This window comes from Hemicordylus capensis, chromosome 5 (assembly GCF_027244095.1).
Source record: "Hemicordylus capensis ecotype Gifberg chromosome 5, rHemCap1.1.pri, whole genome shotgun sequence".
Taxonomy (NCBI): Eukaryota; Metazoa; Chordata; class Lepidosauria; order Squamata; family Cordylidae; genus Hemicordylus; species Hemicordylus capensis.
In genome coordinates, this window is record NC_069661.1 from 151,733,664 (window position 1) to 151,758,062 (window position 24,399).

The following is a 24,399-nucleotide window of genomic DNA, read 5'->3' on the forward strand; positions in this document are numbered from 1 at the left end:
GGAGAGTAACAGGAGGCAGAACAATCTTAAAATGTCTCTGCTAAAATCCTCTGGATTTAAAAGGAAAATTGAATCATGTCAGCATTGTATTTTTAGGTAAAGAGCAGAGAGATGATGTAAGAAGTTGCTAGGCAGACTAGGGGAGGTTTTGAGCTGGCACCAGTGAAACACACTTGCAACCTAGAACAGCCATGTTTTATAGCTGCTCTAGGCTAGGGTGTTCTTGGATATAACATATAACTAATGTAATAACTAATCCTTGAAGACTATGACCTCAAAACAGTGGTGAATCAGCTGGTAACCGCCAGGCTTGACTATTGCAATGCACTCTACATGCAGGTGCCTTCAGATGTAGTTCAGAAATTTCAGTTAGTTCAAAACTGAACTAACTAAAAACTTCTGGGGCAACCCAGAGAGACCATATTATGTCTGTTTTGAAACAGTTACGCTGGCTGCCAATATATTTCCGGACAAAATACAAAGTGCTGGTTATTACCTTTAAAGCCCTAAATGGCTTAGATCCAGGTTATTGTAGAGAGCGCCTTCGTCTACATGATCCCCACCGTACGTTAAGGTCATCTGAGGAGGTCCCTCTCCAGTTAGCACCAGTTCGTCTGGTGGCAACTCGGTGGCGGGCCTTCTCTGTAGCTGCCCCAGGGCTGTGGAATGCACTTCTGGCAGAAATCCATAATCTGAATTCATTGCTGGCCTTCAGGAGAGGCCTTAAAACCTATTTGTTTGGTCTGGCCTTCTGGAGTTTTTAATTTGTTGTAAATTGTTTTTAACTGCTGTTAGTGTTCGGCCTGGTTCTCTAAGGTTTTTAACTGTTTAAATGTTTTAATTGTAAATTAGTTTTATGCTGTTTTTACAATTTTGATTTTAATTTGATTTTATTTTGATGTAAACCGCCCTGAGCCTTTTTTGGAAGGGCAGTATATAAATCGAATGAATAAATAATAAACTAAGGTTAGGTTTAACTTAGTACACAGGCCAACTCCTAACCAAACCAAGAGTTCAGATCAGGGTTGATTTGATTTAAATCAAATCTATTGAAATCATGATTTATATCTCTTCACAGAGGGAATTTAAATTTTAATCATTTAAATTACTAGTCAGGAAGAATCTATTTAATCATTTTCTATAAAATTACATTCTTGTTGTCTAATCTATCTCTACATATAATTCTCTTATGGCCGACCCGAAAAAGAACTAAGTCCAGATGCATCCGGAGCGTCTGGATGCCTAGAACCATTGCCTGGAGAGGGAGCGGCAGAGAGAGAGGGAGGCAGAAATCGGCAGAGTGGGGGGCAGGCCGGAAAATGGAGGAAGAAAGGAGGAAAGGCAGATTGGAAAGGAGAAACTGGACAGAGAGGGCGGTGAAATGACGAGAGGGAAAGGGGTAGTTTGTTTGGGAGGTCGAGGCCTGCGGGAGCTGGCGAGAGAGGATGTTGCTGGGCCGAGGAGAGAGGGAAAGCGGCTGAGGGAAAACTCAGGGCAGGCAGTTAGGAGGCGGCAGCAGAGGTGCTGGAAGTCCTGGCCACGGCAAGGTGGGAAAGAGGAAGAAAGGAGGACAGCCAGAGTTGGGTGAGTGGTGGTGGTGGGAGAGAGCGAGATTGTGGGGGAATGCAAAGAGAGAGTGGGGGAAGCGCGAGAGTGGTGGGGGGAGAGAGAAAACTAGAGTGGTGGTGGGGAGAGGGGGGTATGCCACAGGCTCAGTTCACTCAGCAAAACCCCCAAAAGTAAGTAAACTACCGCAAAGATGCTCTTTGTGCGTTCAGCTAGTATAACCTTAATGAACATTTAGAGATGTAGGTTTGATTTTTAGAAGATAGGTACACACTTCTCATAATGCTTTTTCATTCGGGCAAACTTGCATTTCTTTGTTGCACTATTTGCATTTTTGCATGCATGCCTTATCTACAGGTACAGGAACTTCATTAAAATATTCCCAAATCAAGTCTCTTTACAGCCTGCTGTCATGATAGGCATTTCCTTTCTACAATGGAGGATAGACTCAAAGCGTTTTGTCAGGACTGCATGAATATGTTCTGTTCACTTTTTGGTTTCACTTTCTATTCCCTTCCGCACCCCATCCTGTGCATTTATATCCAGATTCCTCCTCCTTGCTAAGAACTACTCCATCCCCCCAAATTCTCCATTCACTGACCTTCTTTGTCTTTGCACTTGGGGCGGATGGGAGCAAGGGCTTGACTGTGTGTGCTGCATGTACACCACCGGCAGAACAGGACTGATCAGATCCATCATCTCTCATCCCCATATACTGCTATTAACATGTTCATAGAACATAATTATGATATTCATGATACATTTGACTAGGTTCTTTATGAATTTTTTAAAAAATCAATTTAAATAAAAATATGATTTAAATAAAAAAATCCAATTTAAATTTTAAAATAAAAATTTATTTTTTACAAAAATCATAGATTTGTTATCTACCCTGTACCTCATTTGGCGGAGGAGGGGAGTCCATTGTTGCCCTTTTTAAAAAGTCTGTAATGATGCAGTAAAGGACCCAGCTGTCACAAATGGTCTCAGTGCTTCTATGTGCTGCCCGGAACCACCACTGTGGCAAAAAAGGAGTAGGAGTTAGCAAGAAAGGCAAGGACAGGCTGCTCCCTCCTTCTCCTGACTCTGTGGCATGTCCATCCATAGCCTGCATGAGACAGATGGACATGACCAGGAAGAGAAAGGAACCACCTTCCCCCACCTTGTTTGCTCACGCCTCCTGGTTCTGTCCATTTGACATAGGCAAGCAATGGACTGAGACGGTCAGAAAAAGAAGTGAGCAAGCAAGACAGGAACAAGTTGTTCCCTCCTTCTCCTGGTTGCATCTGTTGCGCAGATAAGCAATTGGCCAACACAAAAACCACACATTGGAACTCTATAGCAGCAGCAGAATCCCAATGTGTGGTTTTAGCCTCTTTTTACGACCGTTTTTTACCACATCCTAAAGTGCCCTTGAAAAAGGATTTTTCCCAAAATGAGTTGTACCTAATAGAGACACTTGAGGGTTCACTGTTTGTTTGCTTGCTTGCTTGCTTGCTTGCTTGCTTGCTTGCTTGCTTGCTTGCTTGGGCTGGTGGTGACAAGTGAATGAGGCTTCTCTATGGTGACTTCTGCCCTCTGGACCTCCCTTTCTCCTGAAATCTGGATGTTCTCCCCTTTATCAGTGCCTGGGAGTTTGATAAAGTAGTTTATTTTCTGGCAGGCCTTCTTGGAGCATTTATAAGTGGGTTGCCTGCTAGCTGTTTTGTTTTTACTCTCTGCTGCTTTTATTTTGAGGATGCTGTATTTATAGTGCTGCTGTATCTTTTGTATTTTTGTAAGTTGCCTCGAGTTCCTTGGAAAATAGGAGGGTATAAATTCTTAAATAACTGAAAGGGAATGAAACTGGAAGACTACACTAGAATTGGCCAGCAACAGTCTCAATAAGCACACAATTTAGTGAAAAAGCATTGACTACTAGGAAACAGTTGTGCCCTTTGTAGGAATGGCAGCAGGATGTGGCAGATGGGAAGGCATTCTGGGAACTGAAGCTTCTCATCTCCCATCCCTCTCAGCCACACCCCACCTCCAGGCCAAGTAAAATAGATTGCACTGCCACCCTCCCCTCATCCAGGTACCCATCCTACCACAGCATCTGAAGTTGTTCATTTTCAGAAGGAAGATGCAATTAAGAGAGCTATGTGAAAGTAACTTCTGCATAGTCAAAGCATGAAAATCAAATGGACCACAAAATACAGCTTCAAATTGACTGATATATGTAAATACCCATTCATAAAACAATGTCAGCTATAAGCAGTACAATGAAAAAATGATATTACCATTCTTCCCAGCAAACCAATAATTAAAACTCAGTTTTAGTTTTACCATTCTTATATAACCCTGGAGACAACCAGACAATCTTCTGTTGAAACTAATGTTGACTTAATTATTCAGTAAACTGTATAATGCCATATAAAACACATCTTTATGTAACATGTTTATAAAAAAAAATTCAACAATCTGGTATTCTATTTATTTTAAGCTTTTAAAAGGTAGGTCTAAATATTTTCTGTGCACAAAAATAGGAGTAATAGTATATCCAAATAGCAATACTATACTTGCATCTCTTGCTATACTCCAGTGCTACTATGGCAACTAGCTCAAATTTCTATTCTCTTCACCAACTACCAAAGAGAACTCTTAAGGTGGAAACATAGCTCCAAGTGTGTTTTAGCAGAAAAACTTTACCAGGCAAAGGCATAAATGAAGCTTCCTGAAGCTCAAAAGATACATCAGCCTTTCATAATTTCTATATAGACACACCAACTTCTAACCCAAAGCACCGGGTTTTATTATATCCACTAGTATTTTGAAGCCCGTTATAATAACGGGCGCTAGCCTTTTCCTCTCCCCTTTACTGTTTTTTGTTTTTTTAAATGCTGCCTCCACCGCTGCCACCGAAGTCCCACCCTCCCAACTTCTGAAACCACCTTACCCTGGCCCGTGACAGTTGAGCAAAGAAAGACCTAAATTGAGGAGGGAGAGAGGAGCTCGTAAGCAGTGCTCCTCCCTCTGCAAAGCCTCTTTCCGAACTGGTGCTTGGGGCGGAAAGGACGCCTCTTGCGTCCTTTCCGCCCCAAGCGCCAGTTCAGGCAGAGCCTTTGCAGAGGGAGGAGCACTGCTTGCGAGCTCCTCTCTCCCTCCTCAATTTAGGTCTTTCTTTGCTCAACTGTCACGGGCCAGGGTAAGGTGGTTTCGGAAGTTGGGAGGGAGGGAGGGTGGGACTTCGGCGGCAGCGGCGGCGGCAGCATTTTTACTTTTAGTTTTCTTCGGCCTTCGCTCGGCCCGCGGTCCCGGCCTCCGTCTCCCTGGGCCGGTCTGGACCTCCGCCGCCATTCCCCCTCCCGCCACCCACCGCGGCCCGTGTCTCCGGCCGGGCCGGCCACCCAGGGCTCCGGCAGGCCCGCCACCCACCGCGGCCGTGGCCCGCGGCTCCAGCGGGCCCGCCACCCACCGCCGCCCGCGGCTCCGGCCAGGCCCTCCGCTGCCTGGGGCCTCTCCCTTGCCGCCGCGGCATGTCCTCTGGCCGCGGTGGCGGCCAGTGTCCCCCGGCGCCATTCACCCAGCTTCTTCAGGGCGGCCGCTTCTGGCCGCCCAAGATGGCCACCGGGTGCCGGTGGTCGTGTCTCCCTTGCTCTGTTCTGGGCATGCGCTCTGCGCATGCACAGAACAGGCCAGGGAGGCACGGACACACGCTTGGTGTCCGTCCACGGACGGACACCAAGGGTTTTATTATAGAGGATAATCAGTATCATCCAGTCCCACCCCCTGCAAAAGGCAAGCTGAATATTTTATATGCTAGTAGATCTAAATTACCCTAAAATCCATTAGGAAAAACCACAAGTGATTTCATTGAGAGAACTAACCTCTAAGCTGTATCTCAAAAAACAAAATACAATTCACAAACAGAATGCCATCTCTGCAGTAAAAAGGTCAGTCACCTCAACTTATCAGGTACTTTAATGAACAGGACAAGGTGCTTTCATCAAATGGAACAAATGCCATGTAAAATCTAGAGAGCTAGATTTAACATCATACATAAAATATATTAGTAGTTTTAACTCAGTAACCCAGCAATACGAACATGTAGTCTAACAGCCTACACTCACCATGTCACGCAAAGTCCCACTCTTCCATATGTATACCAGGCTGAAATTGTATCCAGAAGTGCCTCCATTATAAAACAAAGCTAAGCACAGTCTAAACCAATTATTCAAGCTAACAGTAAAAAAGCCATTGTTACTCAAAGAGCAGTAATAAAGGTTACTCAGGATTTCTAAAAGAATCACAGAAAACTATCTTTCCATTTTAAAATATTATATACACAATTATATGTTATGAACATACAATTAAAATCCCTGAGCTGTTCATAGGAATCCTAGCAGCTTCAGTATAACTATTAACTAATCCTACGATCTAATCCTATGCAAAGACTACTCTCACATGGATACCATCATAATTTAGGCACCAGCATCACTAAGCTATTAGGGATGTGCAAATTGATTCAGGTACAAATAGATTTGTACCTGAATCTAGCTGATTCGGGTGATCTGGAGACAGAACAAGTTGTTCTAGTAAGAACTAATCAGCCTCCATTCCTTTCACATTCTCTACATTTGGTGCAAATCGAGGTCCACAAGTTAGATCTCTTGCGCCTCAAATGTTCATGTGTCCACCATCTTGGGTCGGAGCGGATGTTTTCATTACAAACTGGATCACTGAGGTGCCCCTGTGTGTCACTCGCTGCAACTGTACCTAATTTGGTTTAAATCGCTTAGACAGTCCACAAATTAGCGTACTTGTGCCTCAGATGTTCACACAGCTACCATCTTGAATTGGAGTGGATAACATCATCCCACACCAAGCCATTTGGGCATCCCCATGTCTCCCTACAACTGTAGCAAATTTGGTTCTAATTGGTTAGGCGGTTCACAAGTTAGCCCGCTTGCGCCTCAAAAGTTTACATTTCCACCATCTTGGATTGGGGTGGATGACATCATCACAAACTAGGCCGTTGATGTGTCCCTATGTGTCTCTACAACTGTACTTGATTTGGTTCATTTTGGTCTAGGCATTGCAAAGTTGATAGGGGAGACACATGGACATACACAGAATGCAGGGTAATCTTATGAGCCTACTGGAAAGTAGGCCAAAAAATCATCCCTGTGGTCCATTGGCTGGCTAGATTTGGGTCCAAATCTAAGTGCACCAGATTCAATTCGAATTGATTCAAGATTCGGATTCTTCCTTTTAATTTCCCCAGATTCCCAGCTTGCTTTTTAAAAAAGAAAAGAAAGAGAAGCTAAGTTCTAGCCCTTGTAGAAGTGGAGTTATGGTGCAAAATGTATGGTCACTATTTTTCAAGTGTCTAGACTCTTTGATAACTTTTCCTCATAATGAATCCCTATGATGATTCATTACACATCAAAGAATCTATACACTTTAGAAATTCCTAAAATATAAACTGAGTACACAGTGGCTTGTGGGTAGTTGGCACACTGGATGCCACAAATTCCCCACCCCCACCCCCAAAGCAGTGGGGTCAAAATGAACAAAAGAAATAAAAGTGTGTAATGAAGACATCAAAGAATCTAAACACTTCAATATTCCTAAAAAATAAACTGAGTACTCCACTGCCTTGCAGGTGTGGGGGAGGAGGTATAGTTGACACATGGCAGCTGACAGTTGATACTGTCCAATGACAGCCAAAATGAACAGAAGAAATGAAGGTGTGCAATGAATATTCATAGAGATTCATTATGAGGAAAAATTATTATACACCAAAGAATCCAAACACTTGAAAAATAGTGACTGTACATTTTGCTCCATAACTCCACTTCTACAAGGGCTAGAGCTTATTTTTTTAAAAAAATTAAAGCTGGGGATCCATGTTAGGGTTAGAATAGGGCAACTTCAAATCCCCATTATTTCCTATGGTGGAAATATATAAAATCAGTAAAAACTTACCAAAAAAAAGAAATCATTAGAGATCAACCAAGTGCTCCACTGCCTTGAAATTTGGGTTGTAGATGGTACCCATGGGGTTAAAAAATCCACTATTTGTATCAGTTTTTTTGGACAACTTCAAGTTCACAGTAAAACCTCCCAGTAAACTTGCGGTAAAGACCACTGTGTGTAAAAGTCCTAGGTTGGGTTCTGAGCGAAATATATATAGTTTGAGATACAGCCTGGAAGAAGGCTGGGTAGGAGAACCAGGGAAGGTTCTGAAAAAATAAGAACAGGTTGCTAACCTGTAACCACAGTTCAAGTGGTCTTCTGTGCATTCACACTTGGGTATGTGCCTGTGCAGACTGCAGAGCCACGAACTTGGAACGTTCCAGACCTTTTCCTTAAAAGGAAAAAAGAGTGGTGAAATGATCCCCCTATTGGCTAAACTACCCTCCTTACCTCAGTGTAGGAGACTGCCACAGCCAACAAAGGAATAATAATAGGTTATATTATAGGTTGCTGCAGGGTGGCAAGTGAGAATGCACAGAAGAACATTTGAAGGACTATGGTTACAGGTAAGCAACCTCTTCTTCTTCTTCTTCTTCATGGTCTCTGTGCATCACACTTGGGACAGAAACAAGCTAGGCTTACCTGGTTGAGAGAACAGTCCTAATTGCAGACAGTACAGAGAACCTTGGAACCAAATGCAGTCTGTGCCTGAGACTTGACATAGAGGGTGTAGTGTCTAACAAATGTGGAAACCTGCGACCGTCGCTGCCTTACAAACATCCCCCAGAGGAACTCTGCTCCAAAAGGCTGTGGAAGCCAGGGTGGATTTGATTTAAATCAAACTGATTTAAATCACGATTTAAATCACTAGCAGGGTGGATAAAAATCAAAAAAATCCGATTTAAATCAAAAAAATCAGATTTTTTTTATTTAAATCAGATTTTTTTATTTAAATCGGATTTTTTTGATTTTTATCCACCCTGCTAGTGATTTAAATCGTGATTTAAATCGTGATTTAAATCAAATCCACCCTGGCAGTGAACCAGGGCTGTCATGGTGACTAGGAGGACTTGTGCATGGTCTTGCTTTATCTTTTGGATTACTCTTGGGATCACTGGAATCAGTGGGAAGGTGTAGAGCAGCTGATGACTCCAACTCCTGAGGAAAGCACCACCTAGCAGCTTGGGGTCTTTGCCCACCTTGCTGCAGAATCAGGCACATTTCGTGTTAAACCAAACAAATAAGTCCAATGCTTGTTGCAAATAAATCCAATGCAGATGTGCTTCACCTGTGGAACACTTTCTGCTGCAGCCTCAGGTGTAATGGCCATTTGTGAGACAGGCAATCCTGCCTGCTGAGGCTATCTGCTATGGTGTTTGTTTTCCTTTCTACGTGAACTGCAATCAGCCAAATGTTCTTCCGAATATACCAATTCCTCATTTGGAGAGGTAGGCACAACAGATGGTAAGAACCTATGCCTCCCTATCTGTTGATGTAGGAATATGTAGCCATGGTGTCCCTGGATCCAATGACAGAAGAATCTCAACACCTGAAAAATGGCCAGCAACTCCAGGTGGTTTATGTACCTGGTTTATTCCGTATGGGATCAACTTCCTGCCACGGTCAGGGTCTTCAAGTGCATCCTCCAACCTTTCATGGACACATCTGTGGTTATCATCAGGGTTGGATATAGTCATTGAAAGGGTTGTTAGGTTGGCACGTCCCGCCCACCAGAGGGCAGATGCCCATATCCTTGTGGAGACATGAAGCCTTCTGCTGTGATGCTAGTAATAGGGCTTGAAATGTTTCAGGAACCATTCCTGTAGAGGCCTAATGTGGTAATGAGCTAGGGGAAGCACTGCTGTCATGGAGGCCATCAGACCCAATAAGCACTGGACAAAGCGAGCGGTATGCACCTTCCACTGCCAAAAACTGCATACTGCTTCTTGAATGGCCAGGATGCAGTTGTCAGTACATGGGAAGACTGATATACCCTGCAGTAGAAGGTGTGCAGCCATCACTACCATACATTTGTAAAAATGCATGGGGCTGAAGCCAAACCAAAAGGAATGATGGTATATTGGCAGGATTGGCCAGCTACTTGGAATCTCAAGAACTTTTTGTTTTAATAAGGACAATAAAGAGGTGGAAATACGTGTCCTTGAGGTCTATGGATGTCAACCAAATTCCTCCTGAGACGCATGATAGATTGAATCATCACCATTCGAAGTACTGGTAGCAGATGAAGTGGTTCACACCTCTCAAGCCCAAGACTGGTCATAGGCCGCCAGTCTGGCTTCAGAATGGTAAAGTATCTTGAAAAGACACCATCCTGAGCAGTTTTGAAGCACCCTTTCTATCACCACCTTCTGGAGGAGGAATCTTATTTCCTCCAAGAGATGTGGGGATGGATGTGTAGTTCTTATGCTGGCATCTGAGGGCAAAGTTTGGAATTCTATTTTGTAGCCGTTCCGAATTACTGCTAGAACCCACACATCTGAAGTGATGGTCACCCACGCGTGGTAGTATTGATGCAATTTTGAGGTTTTAATGTCATTGTCTCTTTGTGTAGGGGGGCTTGGATTTTGCTGAAGAATTGGGCTTTGATGCTGAGGAAGGTAACAGTGTTGCTGCTGGTATCAGTATTGATGGTGATGAAAGGAATTGCCCGAATAGTATGATGAGGGCGATTGTCTAGATTGATGCCGTTTTGGCCAGAATCTTCTCCTGCTATTGGAGCCAGAAGAGGAGAAGTAGGAGAAATCCATAGACAGGGCTGTGGTTAGAAGATTCTGAACCCTTTCGAGCGTGTCATCCATTTTCTGCCCAGACTGGGACTCTCCATTGAAGGGCAGGTCCTCTATACATGCCCTAGTCTTCTATGTTAAAGACGTTGAACACAAACATGTGCGTCTACTCAGATATATAGTTGTGGCCATGGAACATGATCCGCAGTCTGCCACACAGCAGACAGAATACAGCTGCTGTTTTACTACCCAGAAACCCTCCTGCAAAAGGGTTTGGGCTGCAACTTTCTGCTCCTGTGATAGACTCCTCAGGATAGGTGCTAATTTTTATAGAATGAAGTGTTGGTATCTGGCCCCAAAAGCCTGGTGGTTTGCTACTCTTACAAGGAAACTTGCTGAGGAATAGGTACACTTGCCTATTGCACCTAACTTTTTGTCCTCTCTATTCACAGATGCTGATGATGATCTTTGGCAAGACTTGGACTAAGCCGTCTCAAACACCACCAAATTAAGTACGGGATATTTAGTGAGGTACTGCAAGTCCATTTGTTGCACCTTATAGATGTTCTCAAGTTTATTTGAAGTCGGTGGTTTGGAGAGCAGTTTCTCCCACGCTTCTTTCACTACCTGAGAAAGGGTAGGAACTAGAGGCAAAGCTATCACATCCTGAGGGCCAAACTGGATAACTCCAAAAATTGGGTCCTCCAGAGGGGCTGAATGTTGCTGTATGTTGAACCCCAAGGAGGAAGCCATGCGAAGAAGATGCTAAACGTACACCATGAACTCTTCTGATGGAGTCTCATCCAATGGGTCCTCTGTGACTTCATCTTCTGAGCTGTGTTCCCTTGCGAGGAGTCTAGATGTTTCTGGGTCCGGCAGAATGTCAGGAGTTTTATTTGCGCTGCCTCCTGGAGAGTTCCGTGGTTGGCCAGCCAGTGGTATTGAAAACGGCTGATGCACAGGCTGGGTAGGTGCTGATGGGTCCACAGGAGAAGTCATTTTCTTTTCTGGACTTGGTCTATGAGGGCTTTCCTTTTTACAAGGAGGTTGTTTCTTTGGGGATCTTGAGGGAAGCTTGAACCTAGTACGTAACCAGGAACTGCAGCAATTGTGGCGACAGCTCTGCTTTTTTCTATAGGCATGATATGATGGATAGCCCAAGGCACAATAGCACGGATTTGGAGCATAAAACAAAGTAAGAGTCTCTATGGTGGGGACGTGGCCCATAATATTAATCGTAGTCCCATGGTCCCTGGGGGGAGTGTGATCTGCACACATCAGGGGACCTATATCTGTACCTTTCCCAGTGCCAGTAGTAGCAGTCATAGAGGTGCTGTTGCGGTTGTAATTTGTAGTTGTTTAGCAAAGCACCAAGAGGAAGTTGCCCGCTCCAGTTATGAAGTAGTGCAGAGACTTATTGTTGCAATTAGTCAAGAACAAGCATGGAGATTATAGTGCAGTATAAAGTAAATAAGATTTATTAGTTTAAGTACATTTGAGATAGGAAAGACCTATCCTAACTATGAGCTACATAGTGAATAGGAGGACAGAGAGAGAGAGATGCTCCCATCAGCTCTCCAAAGAGAAAGGAGGTAGAACTGACTTGCTACAGGAAATACCTGAGGAGTCAAGTCAGGGGTAATAGAGTAGAGGCAAATCAGGGACACTAAGGGGACCCTCACTAACTACTTCTACTCCCCATGCCCCTAGTGGTCATTAGGATAGTTGCTACGAAAGGTCAATGCACTGGAACTCTATCTCCAACAGTAATAACCTGGGTGAATCTGAGGTTTTGCTGCCAGCACTCTCCTTTGAGGCCTCATATTGGGGCTCAGGAACCGAAAAGGGTCTGTATTGCTGTTCATGCATATTGGAGAAAGAGCCAGTGGAGTGCTCTGGGGAAGGCAATTGGGGATGCTGCTCAGTGGAAAACGTGGTTGGGACAACTAGGTGCTTTATCTTTTTCTACTTCTTTCTTGGTTGTTCTCCCTGTGTGTCCTCCACATCTGACGGTGCTAGGGGATGTTTCTTTTTCTTGCCTTTTTTTGGTCCCGTCTGCCTTGCTCCAAGAGCTGTGCCCAATCAGGGTTTTTCTTTGCTGCTTTCTTGCGTGCTGTACCTTTAAGGCACAGCTGACTAGGATTGGAGGTGGCTCCCTTCTTAGCCAGAGGGATAGGAACCAGCTGGCCTGTTAGGATTGAGGGAGCAGGCACTGATGGGACCTGAACCTGTTGCAAAGGCTGCAGGGGCCAGTAACAATGGTGGGGCTTGGGGCAAAGGCGCTGCAAAGGTCAGGACCACCAGTAACTAGGAGTGTGTCCGAACCAGTCCGGTGGCCATTCTAAAGAATGGCCGAACTGCCGGACCGGTTCGGCCCTGGCTGGTTCGGGTCCGGGTGGGGGGTATTGCTTTAAGGGCGGGGCGGCTTGCTTACCCCTCCCGCCTCTTTGCCCCCTCCAGCGCCCGTATTTAACAGAATAACGGGGCGCTGGAAACCAGCCGCCCCCGCCCCCGCCCCCCCCCGCCGCGAGCAGATTTTGCACAAAAACTACCAATACCCCTGCCGCCGCCGCCGCCCGCCAGCCCTCCCTCCCTCCCAGCTGCCCGCCCGCCCGAGTCCTCACCCAATGTTTTCGTAAAAAACGAGAGGAGCTACCGGACAGAGCTCCTCTCACTAGGACGGCCTCCATCATACTGAAGCTTTGCGCGCGCGCACGTGCGCGCGCCACAAAGGACGCCGATCGCCGGAGGCCCGGTCTACCCACCGGGAAAAGGCCGGGTAGACCGGGCCTCCGGCGATCGGAGGCCCGGTCTACCTGGCCTTTTCCCAGCGGGTAGACCGGGCTTCCGGTGATCGGCGTCCTTTGCGGCACGTGCGCAAAGCTTCAGTATGATGGAGACCGTCCTAGCGAGAGGAGCTCTGTCCGGAAGCTCCTCTCGTTTTTTACGAAAACATCGGGTGAGGACTTGGGCGGGCGGGCAGCTCGGAGGGAGGGAGGGCTGGCGGGCGACGGCGGCGGCGGCAGGGGTATTGGTAGTTTTTGTGCAAAATCTGCTCGCGGCGGGGGCGGCTGGTTTCCAGCACCCCGTTATTCTGTTAAATACGGGCGCTGGAGGGGGCAAAGAGGCGGGAGGGGTAAGTAAGCCCTCCCCGCCCTAAAAGGAAGGCCCCCCTTCGGTGCCGGTCCGGACTGCTCCGGACCGTGCACATCACTACCAGTAACTCCGGCTGAAATAGCGGGTCTGACAATGTCCGGCCTGGCAGCAGTGGTGGTTGCAGGGGAGGCAGAAGCAATTCAGGCTTCAGGCTCAACAGCTCCATCTGGTTTCGAGCTGGAGGCTCCAATGGGATAGATTGTGAGCCTGAGCTTTCCTGCCTGCTGCCTGCTTCTGCTCCTTCAGAGATGGTATGCTTCGTAATGGAGACTAACAACAGAGTGGCCATGGAAAAGTTCTGCTCCATATTGGAGACTAGCTCTGGCATGCTGCTTGAAGCTGAAGAGCTCGCTTGGAGTGTTTTTCCCCAAAGGAGTGCCATTTTGGCAGGCCTGCCTGGTAACCGATAGACAGACACTGCAGTAGTCTGCCCTATGTGCCTCTCCGAGGCAGAGGAGGCACTTCGAGTGCCTGTCCAAAGATGGGATTTTTGAGTGGGACTCAGCACACCACTTAAAACTGGCCTTTGTGGCCACAGGTTGAGAAGGCTGGGGGAGGGGGATTCGAATAAAATTAACATACAAAGCTTACAGAAGGAAGGAAGGGAAGAAAGAAAAACTTGGACTAAACCTGTCGTTCTCCCACAGAACAAGCTGAGGAAAAATTCTGAGCACCTGCTCAAGCGGCAGTCAACAAAAAAGACTGGGGCAAGGAGGGCAGCTTAGCAAATAGAGGGATCGTATTCCCACTCTTTTTTTTTTCCATTTAAGGACAAACTCTGGAATGTTCCAAGTTTGTGGCTCTGCACAGGAGCATATCCAAGTGTGATGCACAGAGACCACGAAGAAGAAATATAGTTATAACTCTATGAGCTCTGGGAAGAAAGAGTGTGTGAAACCAGACTCACAGAAGTATCTAAGCTAGAAGTGAATGAAGGTACTGTTCTGGAAATAAAATCATTTTGTAACCAAGCAAGATAACTGAACTACCCTACTTATTAAGCAGAGAAAGAAGCAAACCTCATCAACTGTAAATTAATACACCTTTGTTTTGTAAAATAACCAAGGAGATTTTCTCTGTCTATACCCTCGCGTCTACCTTCCTAGGTTACCAAAGCTGAAGACCCCAACAAAGAGTGTTTATTAATAGAGCATATATGGTAGCAGTGAAACAAGACTGTTGGGAAGATTAAGAAGTAAAAATACACAAAACCTTCCCCCCTCTTGTCACAGGATCTCATGCTAAATTCTAGCAGGACAATGTTGAGTTGGGATCAAAACCTCATCCTCTTTGGAGAGACAGATCCCAGGGCTCTCTCTGTTTGGCTACCCAAGCCAAAGCATTTGAACTCCAGAACTAGAAAATAATAACAAATCTGTAAAGAGAAATAAATGAAAAGCAACAGTAAAATAAAGCAGAAAACACTAACCTAGTATGCATCTTTAAACATTCCAGGTTCAACTGGTTTATATTCCCTACAGCAGCTAGTAAACAGGAGCAATACTCAAACTCTCATGAAGAAAAATCAAAGGTTAGGAGACAGTCATACCCTGAGAATACCGTGTTCTCTTTTCCAAGTGTCAAGGGGAATAACTGCTAGACCTTGGAACCACAGTATGGCAGAACAGACCAACAAGTGAAAACATTTCCTCAATATTTGCATTAAATTTTTATACTGGCTTTATGTGGTATTTACCACAGCAGATGCAGTACAACACAGTAAAAAGTGCAGTTTGCGGTACTCAATACCATGTTAAAGTCATCTATATATTTAATTCTCTTAGCCGGCATGTGTGTCCTCCTAGATTTGGTGGCGGAACTCTCACGAGAGTTCCTCGCATTGGGCGAGAGTTGGGGGGGAAGTGGTGGCGAGTGGTGGCGGCGGGCCGCAAAGCGGCCTGAGGCGGCGAGACAGCCTGGCCAGGCCGTCCCGGGTAAGGGGGGAGGAGGCGGAGGAGGCAAAGCCCAACCTGTCCGCGGGAGGGGGGGGGAGGCAGCGGGGGAACGGCAGGATGGCCGTCTCAGTTAAGGGGGAGGCGGCAGTGGCGGCAAAACCCGGCCTGTCCATGGGGGGAGGGGAGGCGGTGGTGGGGCAGCAGGCCTAGCCGTCCCAGGTAAGGAGGAGGCGGCAGCAAAGCCTGGCCGCCGGGGCGGAAAGCAGCGGTGGGTCGGCATGGCCAGGCTGTCCCAGGTAAGGGAGAGGTGGCGGCGGTGGCAAAGCCCAGGAAGCAGCGGACAGACTGGAAGGGGGATGAGTGAGTGGGAAAGAGAGAGTGGGGCAGGAGGGATGGGAGAAGAGCCAGCCCCAAATAGCACACAGATGCTCTGTGGGGGTTGGCTAGTATTTCATTAATACACTAACAGGGGCAAATAAGATGTTTATGCAATTTAAATATCTTTGTCAAATACCTGTACAAACTTTAAACACACTACTAAGGATACATCGCTAATGTATCACTGCTACTTTTGATCACTGCTACTTTTGATTTTTATATTTTAAAAAGGTTGTGTGTCTGTAGAATTTGCTTTAATGCAATTTTTAACTGCTTTTTGGCCACCTTAGTCCACAGGAAAGAAAGGTGGGATAGAAATATTCTAATAAAACATTTACCATCATACCAGTTTGGTTTTTGCCCCCCATGCCAAATATTTAAGTTTTGAGATGTTTAGGAAGAAGCAAGTTAGCATGACTCCTAGTGGTGGTTCATTCATCCCAGCAAGATTACAGAAATTCAACAGAGCTGAAAAATACCACACAGCCATCTAAAATCAAAATCTTATTCCAAGCCAGGATCATACATCTACTATCAGCCTCATAATACAACCTACATAGCTCACACGTCAAGCAACACAGTAGCAAAGGAAAGTGACAAAATCTTCCTAGTTGATCCGACCATGAGTAAAATTCCTTCCTTACCAAAATATGCAATCAAGACAGGTTTGAGCAAAATCCACCTAGTGAGTCATTCTCAATGATAATGTTATTGGGCTCAATCCTTTGCCATCCAACATCCTGTCTCTAGTTGTGGCATGCTAAGATACTAGACTTCAAAAACCCCAAGGCAGCAGCCTTACCAGAGAAGGAATCAGCAAGAAATTAACCCAACTAACATTTCTGTCCACTAGCAAGAAGTACTTAAACATGAAATTTGTATATTATACACTGGTGTAGAAACAGACTGGTGCAAACCACATCCACTTAAATGATGTCTGTGATTGATATAAATTACAGTATGTAAAATATTACAAAAAAAATCAGGTTATAACATCAACATTCTTAAAAGCCTTGGCATGTTTTTCAAATAGTCTATTTCCACATTAAGTTCAGAGACATAAGAATAACTAGGTTGCTATGTGACGAAACATGAATTAAGATACATGCTTAGATTAAACAAAATTTTTATTTTCTTTTTAATTTAGAAATCCCAGCTGTACCCTGGATGTTTGAGAACAGGTTGAGGACAGACTGAATATTTTATAAGGTAGTGACCTTATAAAAATAATATTACTGAATAGAAACACCATTTACACTTCAATTCTAAATACACCAGGGTGTATCCTGAGGTTTTTTTCAATCAGGGAAATACTTCCTCAAGAGGAAGGAAACTTTACGATATAACACATTACTCAGAAGTCCTACTGTTAAAAGCACCACAGTATGCTATAAACTTGTGATAATAAGTGCCTGCTGCATAAGGCTTGTTTGTAGGTTACAGTGTTCATTGACCACACATATTTTACTGCATAAACTCCCAATCAGAAGCCACAACTGGCTACAACCAGGGTGAGCACCAGATGTGAATGGGCCCTTCATATTTATTTAGCGAGATCAAAATGGAAAAGATGCTTATGGGTGGACTAATTTAGAAACTGAGCTTTTTTGGTGGGGTGTGGAACCAATCTGAATTTGTTTTAAATATACACCTATTATTATTTTAAACTTTTGATTGTTTATTATTTGTTTTAAATTGTTTTTAGTATTTGTTTGTTGTGAACCACCCTGAGACCTTGGGTTAGGGCGGTATAAAAATGTGCTAAATAAATAAGAAAGAAAGAAAGAAAGAAAGAAAGAAAGAAAGAAAGAAAGAAAGAAAGAAAGAAAGAAAGAATCAGGTCTTTGGAATGCCCTCCCCAAAGCAGCTTTGTCAGTCTTGCTCCTTAATTTGACAACTCTTTTTTCAAGAAGCATCTGAAGGATAACAACTAAGATGCTAGGCAAACCTCCCTCAGGAAAAATTCTACAAGAAGAGCACCACAACATTTCAGAGACATTTCAGCACCACACCTGAAATTGCCCACCACACTATCTTGCTGCAGGTCTATTTGTTTTACTATTATTATTTTTTTAACTGTTGTGTTTTTATTGTAAGCCCCACTGAGTAGCAGGGCATATGCTGAAGGAATCAAATAGAAATAGTTTAAATAAATGAATAAGAATCTGATAATAGCAAGACCAATTTTATTTCCCAAATTCTACTTATATAACTACAAAGTGTGACTGGAAGGAGAACTCTGTCGTCGTGCTCTGCTTGTAGAATTATATCCCAAGAAAGATTTGATTACATTATTGTTCATCAGATGCCCAGTGAATACTTTTTATTAGGACATAAAAAGAACCCTTGCAGATCAGGCAAAAGTCTATCTAGTCCAACATCCTATTTCCCACAATGGCCAACCAGATGCCTATAGAAGCCACAAGCAGGAGATGCAGGCATCCTCTCCTGCCATTGCTCCCCAGCAACTGGTACTCAGAAGCATACTGCCCCTGAACCTGGAGTTAGCATGTAGCCATCATGGAATGTAGCCATCAACAGATTGGTCTTCCACAAATGTGTCTAATCCCTTTTTGACACCACCTAAACAAGTGATCATCACTACACCAGGTGGAGCAAATTCCATAGATTAATTATGCGATGGGTGAAGTAGAGGCTATTCACACAGGTGTGGGGGACGGGGGAAGAGAGACTTTGTCAACCTTCCTTCCTCCCAGACGACCAGCAGAGTACTGCTCCAAGCAGTGCGGATTTCCAGAGGCCAGGAGGACGCATCCCAGCCTCCAGATATCCCACAATGCACCACACGATGAGCACAGTACATTGAAGGATACCCCCGTGAGTCGGGCACTCTAGGTGCCCATCTCTGTGTGCACTTAGGCTGCAAGCAGCCTGAGCACACAGACAATCCCGACGCCAGGGTTAGGGGCATGATCGCACCCTTAACCTTGACTAAAGGCTGGGCTTAAAAGTGGGGTTAGGCAGATGGGCAGCGCCAGGATCTGTATGGATCCCAGCACTGCACACAATCAGCCTAACCCAGGCTAGGCTGCTCATGAGAACAGCCTTGTAGTATCTTCATTTTGTTTAATCTAAATTATCTGTCAATCAGCTTTATTTGATGACCTCTGGAACACAGGAAACTGTCTTATACCAAATCAGACCATTGGTCCATCTAGCTCAGTAATGTCTGCACTGACTGGCAGTGGCTCTTCAAGGTTTCAGGCAGGAGTCTTTCCCAGTTCTATCTCAAGATGCTGGGAATTGAACCTGGGACCTTCTGCACACAAAGCAAATGCTCTACTACTGAGCTGTGGCCCCATTCCTTTGAGCTGGTTCTAGTTTTGTGAGGAAGGAAAAACAGCTTCTTCCTATCTACTTTCTCGAAACCATGCGTGGAGGAATAGCTGCCTATCCCACTGCTTTGCCACCACATGTGGAGAATCCACTCTGCTGATAACATAAGACATGGATCTCCCTGACAATTACTCCTTTAACTGCTGCCACCAAGTAGAATTTTGTGCTCTTGGCTGAGTCTACTACAGAAGCCTTCAACCTTCTGTTGAAAAATAACTATGGTAGAGTAGTAAGCAGTGTTTTCTCTAATTTTTTTCATCTGCGTGCGGAATGAATTTTTGTTCTGGGCAGCAGTATCAAGGCAGTGCGTGTGCATATGCATTCCGACTGTGGCCTTCCTGATTCAACCTGAGAGGGATCTAAAATTAACTGAGCGGACATAAAAAAACGTGTACATGCACACACATGTGCACGCCTTGGAGGGAACACTGGTAGTAAGGCCTATGGTCGTGCGGTGGAGTGAACAGTTTTTAAAAAATAAAAAATAAACAAGTAATTTTACTTTGCAAATAGTATGACATTAAATCAAAAGTTGCTTACTTAAGACCAGCCCTGCTGGATCAGACACAAGGCCCATCTAGTCCAACATCCTGTTTCACACACTGGCCCACCCGATGCCTCTGGGGAGCCCACAGACAAGAGGTATGTGCATGCCCTCTCTCCTGCTGTTGCTCTTCTGCAACTGGTATTGAGTGGCATCGTGCCTCTGAGGCTGGAGATGGCCCACAGCCAACAGACTAGTAGCCATTGATAGACCTGTCCTCCATGAACTTGTCTAAGCCTCTTTTAAAGCCATTCAAGCTGGTGGCCATCACCACATCCCATGGCAAGGAATTCCATAGATTAATTATGCGCTCTGTGAAAAAGTACTTCCGTTTGTCAGTCCTAAATTTCCCAACCTTCCATTTCGTGAGGTGACCCCTGGTTCTAATGATGTAAGAAAAGGAGAAAAATTTCTCTCTGTCTACCCTCTCCACTCCATGCATAATTTTATACACTTCGATCATGTCTCCCCTTAGTCGCCTCTTTTCCAAGGTAAAGAGCCCCAAATGCTGTAGCCTAGTTAAGTTCACAAGTTAAGTTCAAAACACCACTAACCAAAAGGACACAAGGACTAAACAAAATGTGGTCAAAAACGCATCCACTAACCTAACTCTTACTGAGCCCTAACTTAGAGTCCTTGATGAACAGCTTTAGGAACTCTGGCTTCTCTTGTCCTGGTCACAGTACAGGCCTGGGGTTCAATCCAGCCTGGTGGTTCTGTGATTTCAGCTCTTGCTACAGCCACAGCACTGATTCTCTCAGTCTGGACTAGCAATTCTTCAGCTTTGACTGGCCTCAGCCCCTCCACTTGGACTGGACTCAGTTCCTTCAGCTTTCCAACATTTACTTCTTCAACTCTGATTCTCCAACTGTGTCTTCCGAGAGACTCTCCTCTCTCTTTTCCAAAACTGCATACTGACTTTCTCCAGGGTTCACACTTCAACTCTTGGACTCTCTTCTTCAAATTCTTCAACTGGTGACTTCAGACTCTCACTCTCCAGGACCCCAACTGTGTTTTTCTCCCAGGCCTCTCCAACTCTGACTAACTCTCTTTGCTAAAGCAGCCTCCTCCTATATGTACACAAATGGTCCCAACAGTTCTTTTTAACAATCCAATCCATATAACACAAAGTTCCCTCAATTTTTCAAAATTCCCCTTCCCTCCAAAATTAAACTGTCAAAAAGTTATTTCTCAAAGTGAAAATTAAAAAACAGCAGGCATGAACTCTTGATCCTGCCATTTTTTTTTCATACATAGGGATTTTGCAAGCATCTTATAATCACAATCTATTTACAATAATGATGAGGTTTTAGGAATATCAATACAATAATAATGCAATTCATTTACAAGGGTTATTTACAAAAAGCCAAGAAATCTAGACCTCATTCCTCCACACCATGCATAATTTTATGTCTCAGCCATGTGTTCCCCACCTTAGTCATCTTTTTTTTTCTGAAAAAAGCACCAAAGCACTAAAAAGCACCAAATCTGTGTAGCCTTTCCTCATAAGGAAAGTGCTCCAGCTTTCTGATCATTTTGGTTGCCCTCTTATGCAACTTTTCCAGCTTTACAATATCCTTTTTGAGATGTGGCAACCAACACTATAGTTTATTTATTTATTTTTATTTATTGTTAAATTTCTATACCGCTTTTCATTAAAAACAATCCCAATGCAGAGGGATTATATATAGTGTTCCACATGTAGCCACACCATACGTTTGTGCAAGGGTAGTGCAATATTTGAAGTTCTATTTTTATCACTTTTCTAATGATGCACAGCACAGAGTTTTTCACTTTCTGTAGCTATCCACCACAACCCCAAGATCCCTTTTGTGGTTAAACACCAACAGCTCAGATCCCATCAGAGTTATGTGAAACTGGGCTTTCTTTTGCTCCAGTGTGGATCAATACACTCTTATTTACACTGAACTGCATTTGCCATTCACTCAGTTCCTTTCAAAGGTCTTCACAATTCATTTTGATTTTCACCACCCTGAAGTTTGGTGTCATCTGCAAACATGGCCACCTTGTTATTTACCCTTAAGTCAAGATCATTTATGAACAAGCTGAAAACACCAGTTCCGATAACCATCCTTGGGGCACCTCACTTCTTTCTTCCCTCCATTCTCAAAATTATCCATTTATTCCTACCCTCTAATTCCTATTCTTTAACCAGTTAACCAATTCATAGAAGGAGCGGTCCTCTTATAGTATGACCCAAGACTACTCATGAGCCTTTGAAGGGCTTCATCAAAAAGCTTTTTGAAAGTCCATGTACACAATATCAACTTAAGCACCTCTATCCACATGCCTGCCGACACTCTCAAAGAACTCTACAAGGCTTATAAAGTAAGATTTGCCTTTGCAGAAGCCATACTAATTCTTCTTCCACAAGGTTTGTTCTTCTGTACACTTAATAATGGCTCATATTCTGCTCAATGTAACATGGCACTGCAAGTGTCTAAAATACCACCTGCAATGTTGTGAAGCTCTGACTTTTTTGCACTGACTTAAAATTGCACAATTGCAGTTGCGCAACACAATTTTCAATGGAAATACTGGATGTCGAGCAACTGTAATTGTGGGATTTTAAGTTTCCATGGAACAGGGCTATTCCAGAACAACACAGACTAAATTTATTTATTTATTGAATTTTTATACCGCCCTTCCTAATTTGTCTCTGGGTAGTTTACAAGCAAAACAAAAACAGTTAAAATCAATCAACAATAAAAATAAAAATTTAAAATACCATAAAACAATTTAAAAACCCAGTACATTAAAAAACCCTTACAACAATTTAAAAACCCTGGAAGGCCAGGCCAAACAGATAAGTCTTAAGGGCTCTCCTGAAGGTCAATAAAGAGTTCAAACTACAGATTTCTGCAGGGAGCTCATTCCATAGCCCAGGAGCGGCTACAGAGAAGGCCAGCCCCTGAGTCACCACCAGACGTACCGGTGGTAACTGGAGACAGACCTCCTCAGATGACCTTAACATACGGTGGGGATCATACAGAAGAAGGCACTCTCCGAGGTAACCTGGACCTAAGCCGTTTAGGGCTTTAAAGGTAATAACCAGCACTTTGTATTTTGCCCAGAAACATATTGGCAGCCAGTGCAACTGTTTTAAAACAGGCATAATATGGTCTCTCCAAGTTGCCCCGGAGACCAATCTGGCTACTGCATTTTGAACTAAATGAAGTTTCTGAACTACGTGCAAAGGCAGCCCCACATAGAGCACATTGAAGTAGTCGAGCCTGGAGGTTACCAGCTGGTGCACCACTGTTTTGAGGTCATCCTCTTCAAGGAATGGACGCAGCTGTCGAATCAGCCGAAGCTGATAGAAAGCACTCCTGGCCATGGCCTGCACCTGAGATACCAGGGTGAGGCCTGGGTCCAGTAGTACTCCCAAGCTGCAAAGTGTCAAGGTCTGGCCAGCTGCTAGGGAAGTTCACGAAGCAAGCGGAGCTGCTGAAATTGGATATGTCTTGGCTGAACGCTGTCAGCAAGGAATGTTGACGAACGTTGATTCTCAGCAATGAGTAGGAGGCTGGAGATGTGATTTATAGAGCAAGCCAAGAGCTCCCAGCTGGTAGGAATTCACGGCTTGTCAGCCCTCAGCAAGAGGCGTTTGCTCCTCCTAACAGCCTCTAATTGCGTTTTACGTCTCGTGATCCTGCGCTGTTGTGGAGTCATTGGTGTTTCATTACATAGCTCTTCTTCGCATTGGTCCCCCACGCCTTCTGCTGACTCAGGTTGCCGTGCCTGCTCTAAATCATTAGATGGATCTACCACAGCCGTTTCATGAACGCTGACAGCCGGGCTCTGCCCCTCAGACACTCCTGAATCGGCTGGAAAGTTGACAGCTTCCCCTTCCTCCTCGCTGTCGGACCTCGAGGGCATGACACAAAGCTGCTCCTTCCAGGGGAGTGTAACTCCATCCAGCACAGGGAGATCTAACTCATCCCTCAGTTTCTGAGCCCCTATAATGAGCACCGCCGTCTTGCTTGGATTCAGCTTCAATTTGTTATCCCTCATCCAGCCCATTACTGCTTGTAGGCAGGCATTTAGGGAATGAACACCATTTTCTGATGATACAGATGAAAAAGAGAAGCAGATTTGGGTGTCATCAGCATACTGATAACACCCAGCACCAAATCTCCTGATGACCTCACCCAGCGGTTTCATGTAGATATTAAAAAACACTGGTGACAGAATGGAGCTCTGGGGGACTCCATATGACAGCTCCTGCTTTGAGGAGCAACTGTCACCAAACTCCACCATCTGGAATCTACCCGAGAGATAGGAGCGGAACCACTGCAAAGTAGTGCCTCCTATCCTCAACTCCCTCAGGTGACCCAGAAGGATACCATGGTCGATGGTATCGGACGCCGCTGAGAGATCCAAGAGAACCAACAGAGTCACAATCCTTCTGTCGATTCCCCAGTAAAGGTCATCCATCAGGCCAAACAAGGCTGTCTCAACCCCATAGCCCGTTCTAAAACCAGTTGGAAATGGGTCTAGATCAGGGTGGATTTGATTTAAATCAAATCACGATTTAAATCACTAGCAGGGTGGATAAAAATAAAAAAAAATCCGATTTAAATCAAAAAAATCCGATTTAAATAAAAAAATCAAATTTTTTTGATTTAAATCGGATTTTTTTGATTTAAATCGGATTTTTTTGATTTAAATCAGATTTTTTTTATTTAAATCGGATTTTTTTAAATTTTTATCCACCCTGCTAGTGATTTAAATCGTGATTTGATTTAAATCAAATCCATTACATAAATCGTGATTT

At 44.4% G+C, this 24,399-nt stretch overlaps 1 protein-coding gene across 8 annotated transcripts in view; it reads right to left on the minus strand.

The window, feature by feature from the left end:
* Positions 1-24,399, minus strand: part of SRPK2 (SRSF protein kinase 2) — a 202,626-nt gene that overhangs the window by 102,745 nt on the left and 75,482 nt on the right. The window contains exon 2 of one of the 8 annotated variants that reach the window (XM_053257420.1): positions 2,465-2,584. The exons of 6 other annotated variants lie outside the window; for them this stretch is intronic. In XM_053257420.1, the coding sequence (XP_053113395.1) occupies positions 2,465-2,469 (5 nt within the window). In that variant the 5' untranslated portion in view covers positions 2,470-2,584. Of the gene's footprint in view, positions 1-2,167; positions 2,278-2,464; positions 2,585-24,399 lie in introns of those variants that run through there. One more of the 8 variants, XM_053257417.1, reaches the window with a different exon arrangement.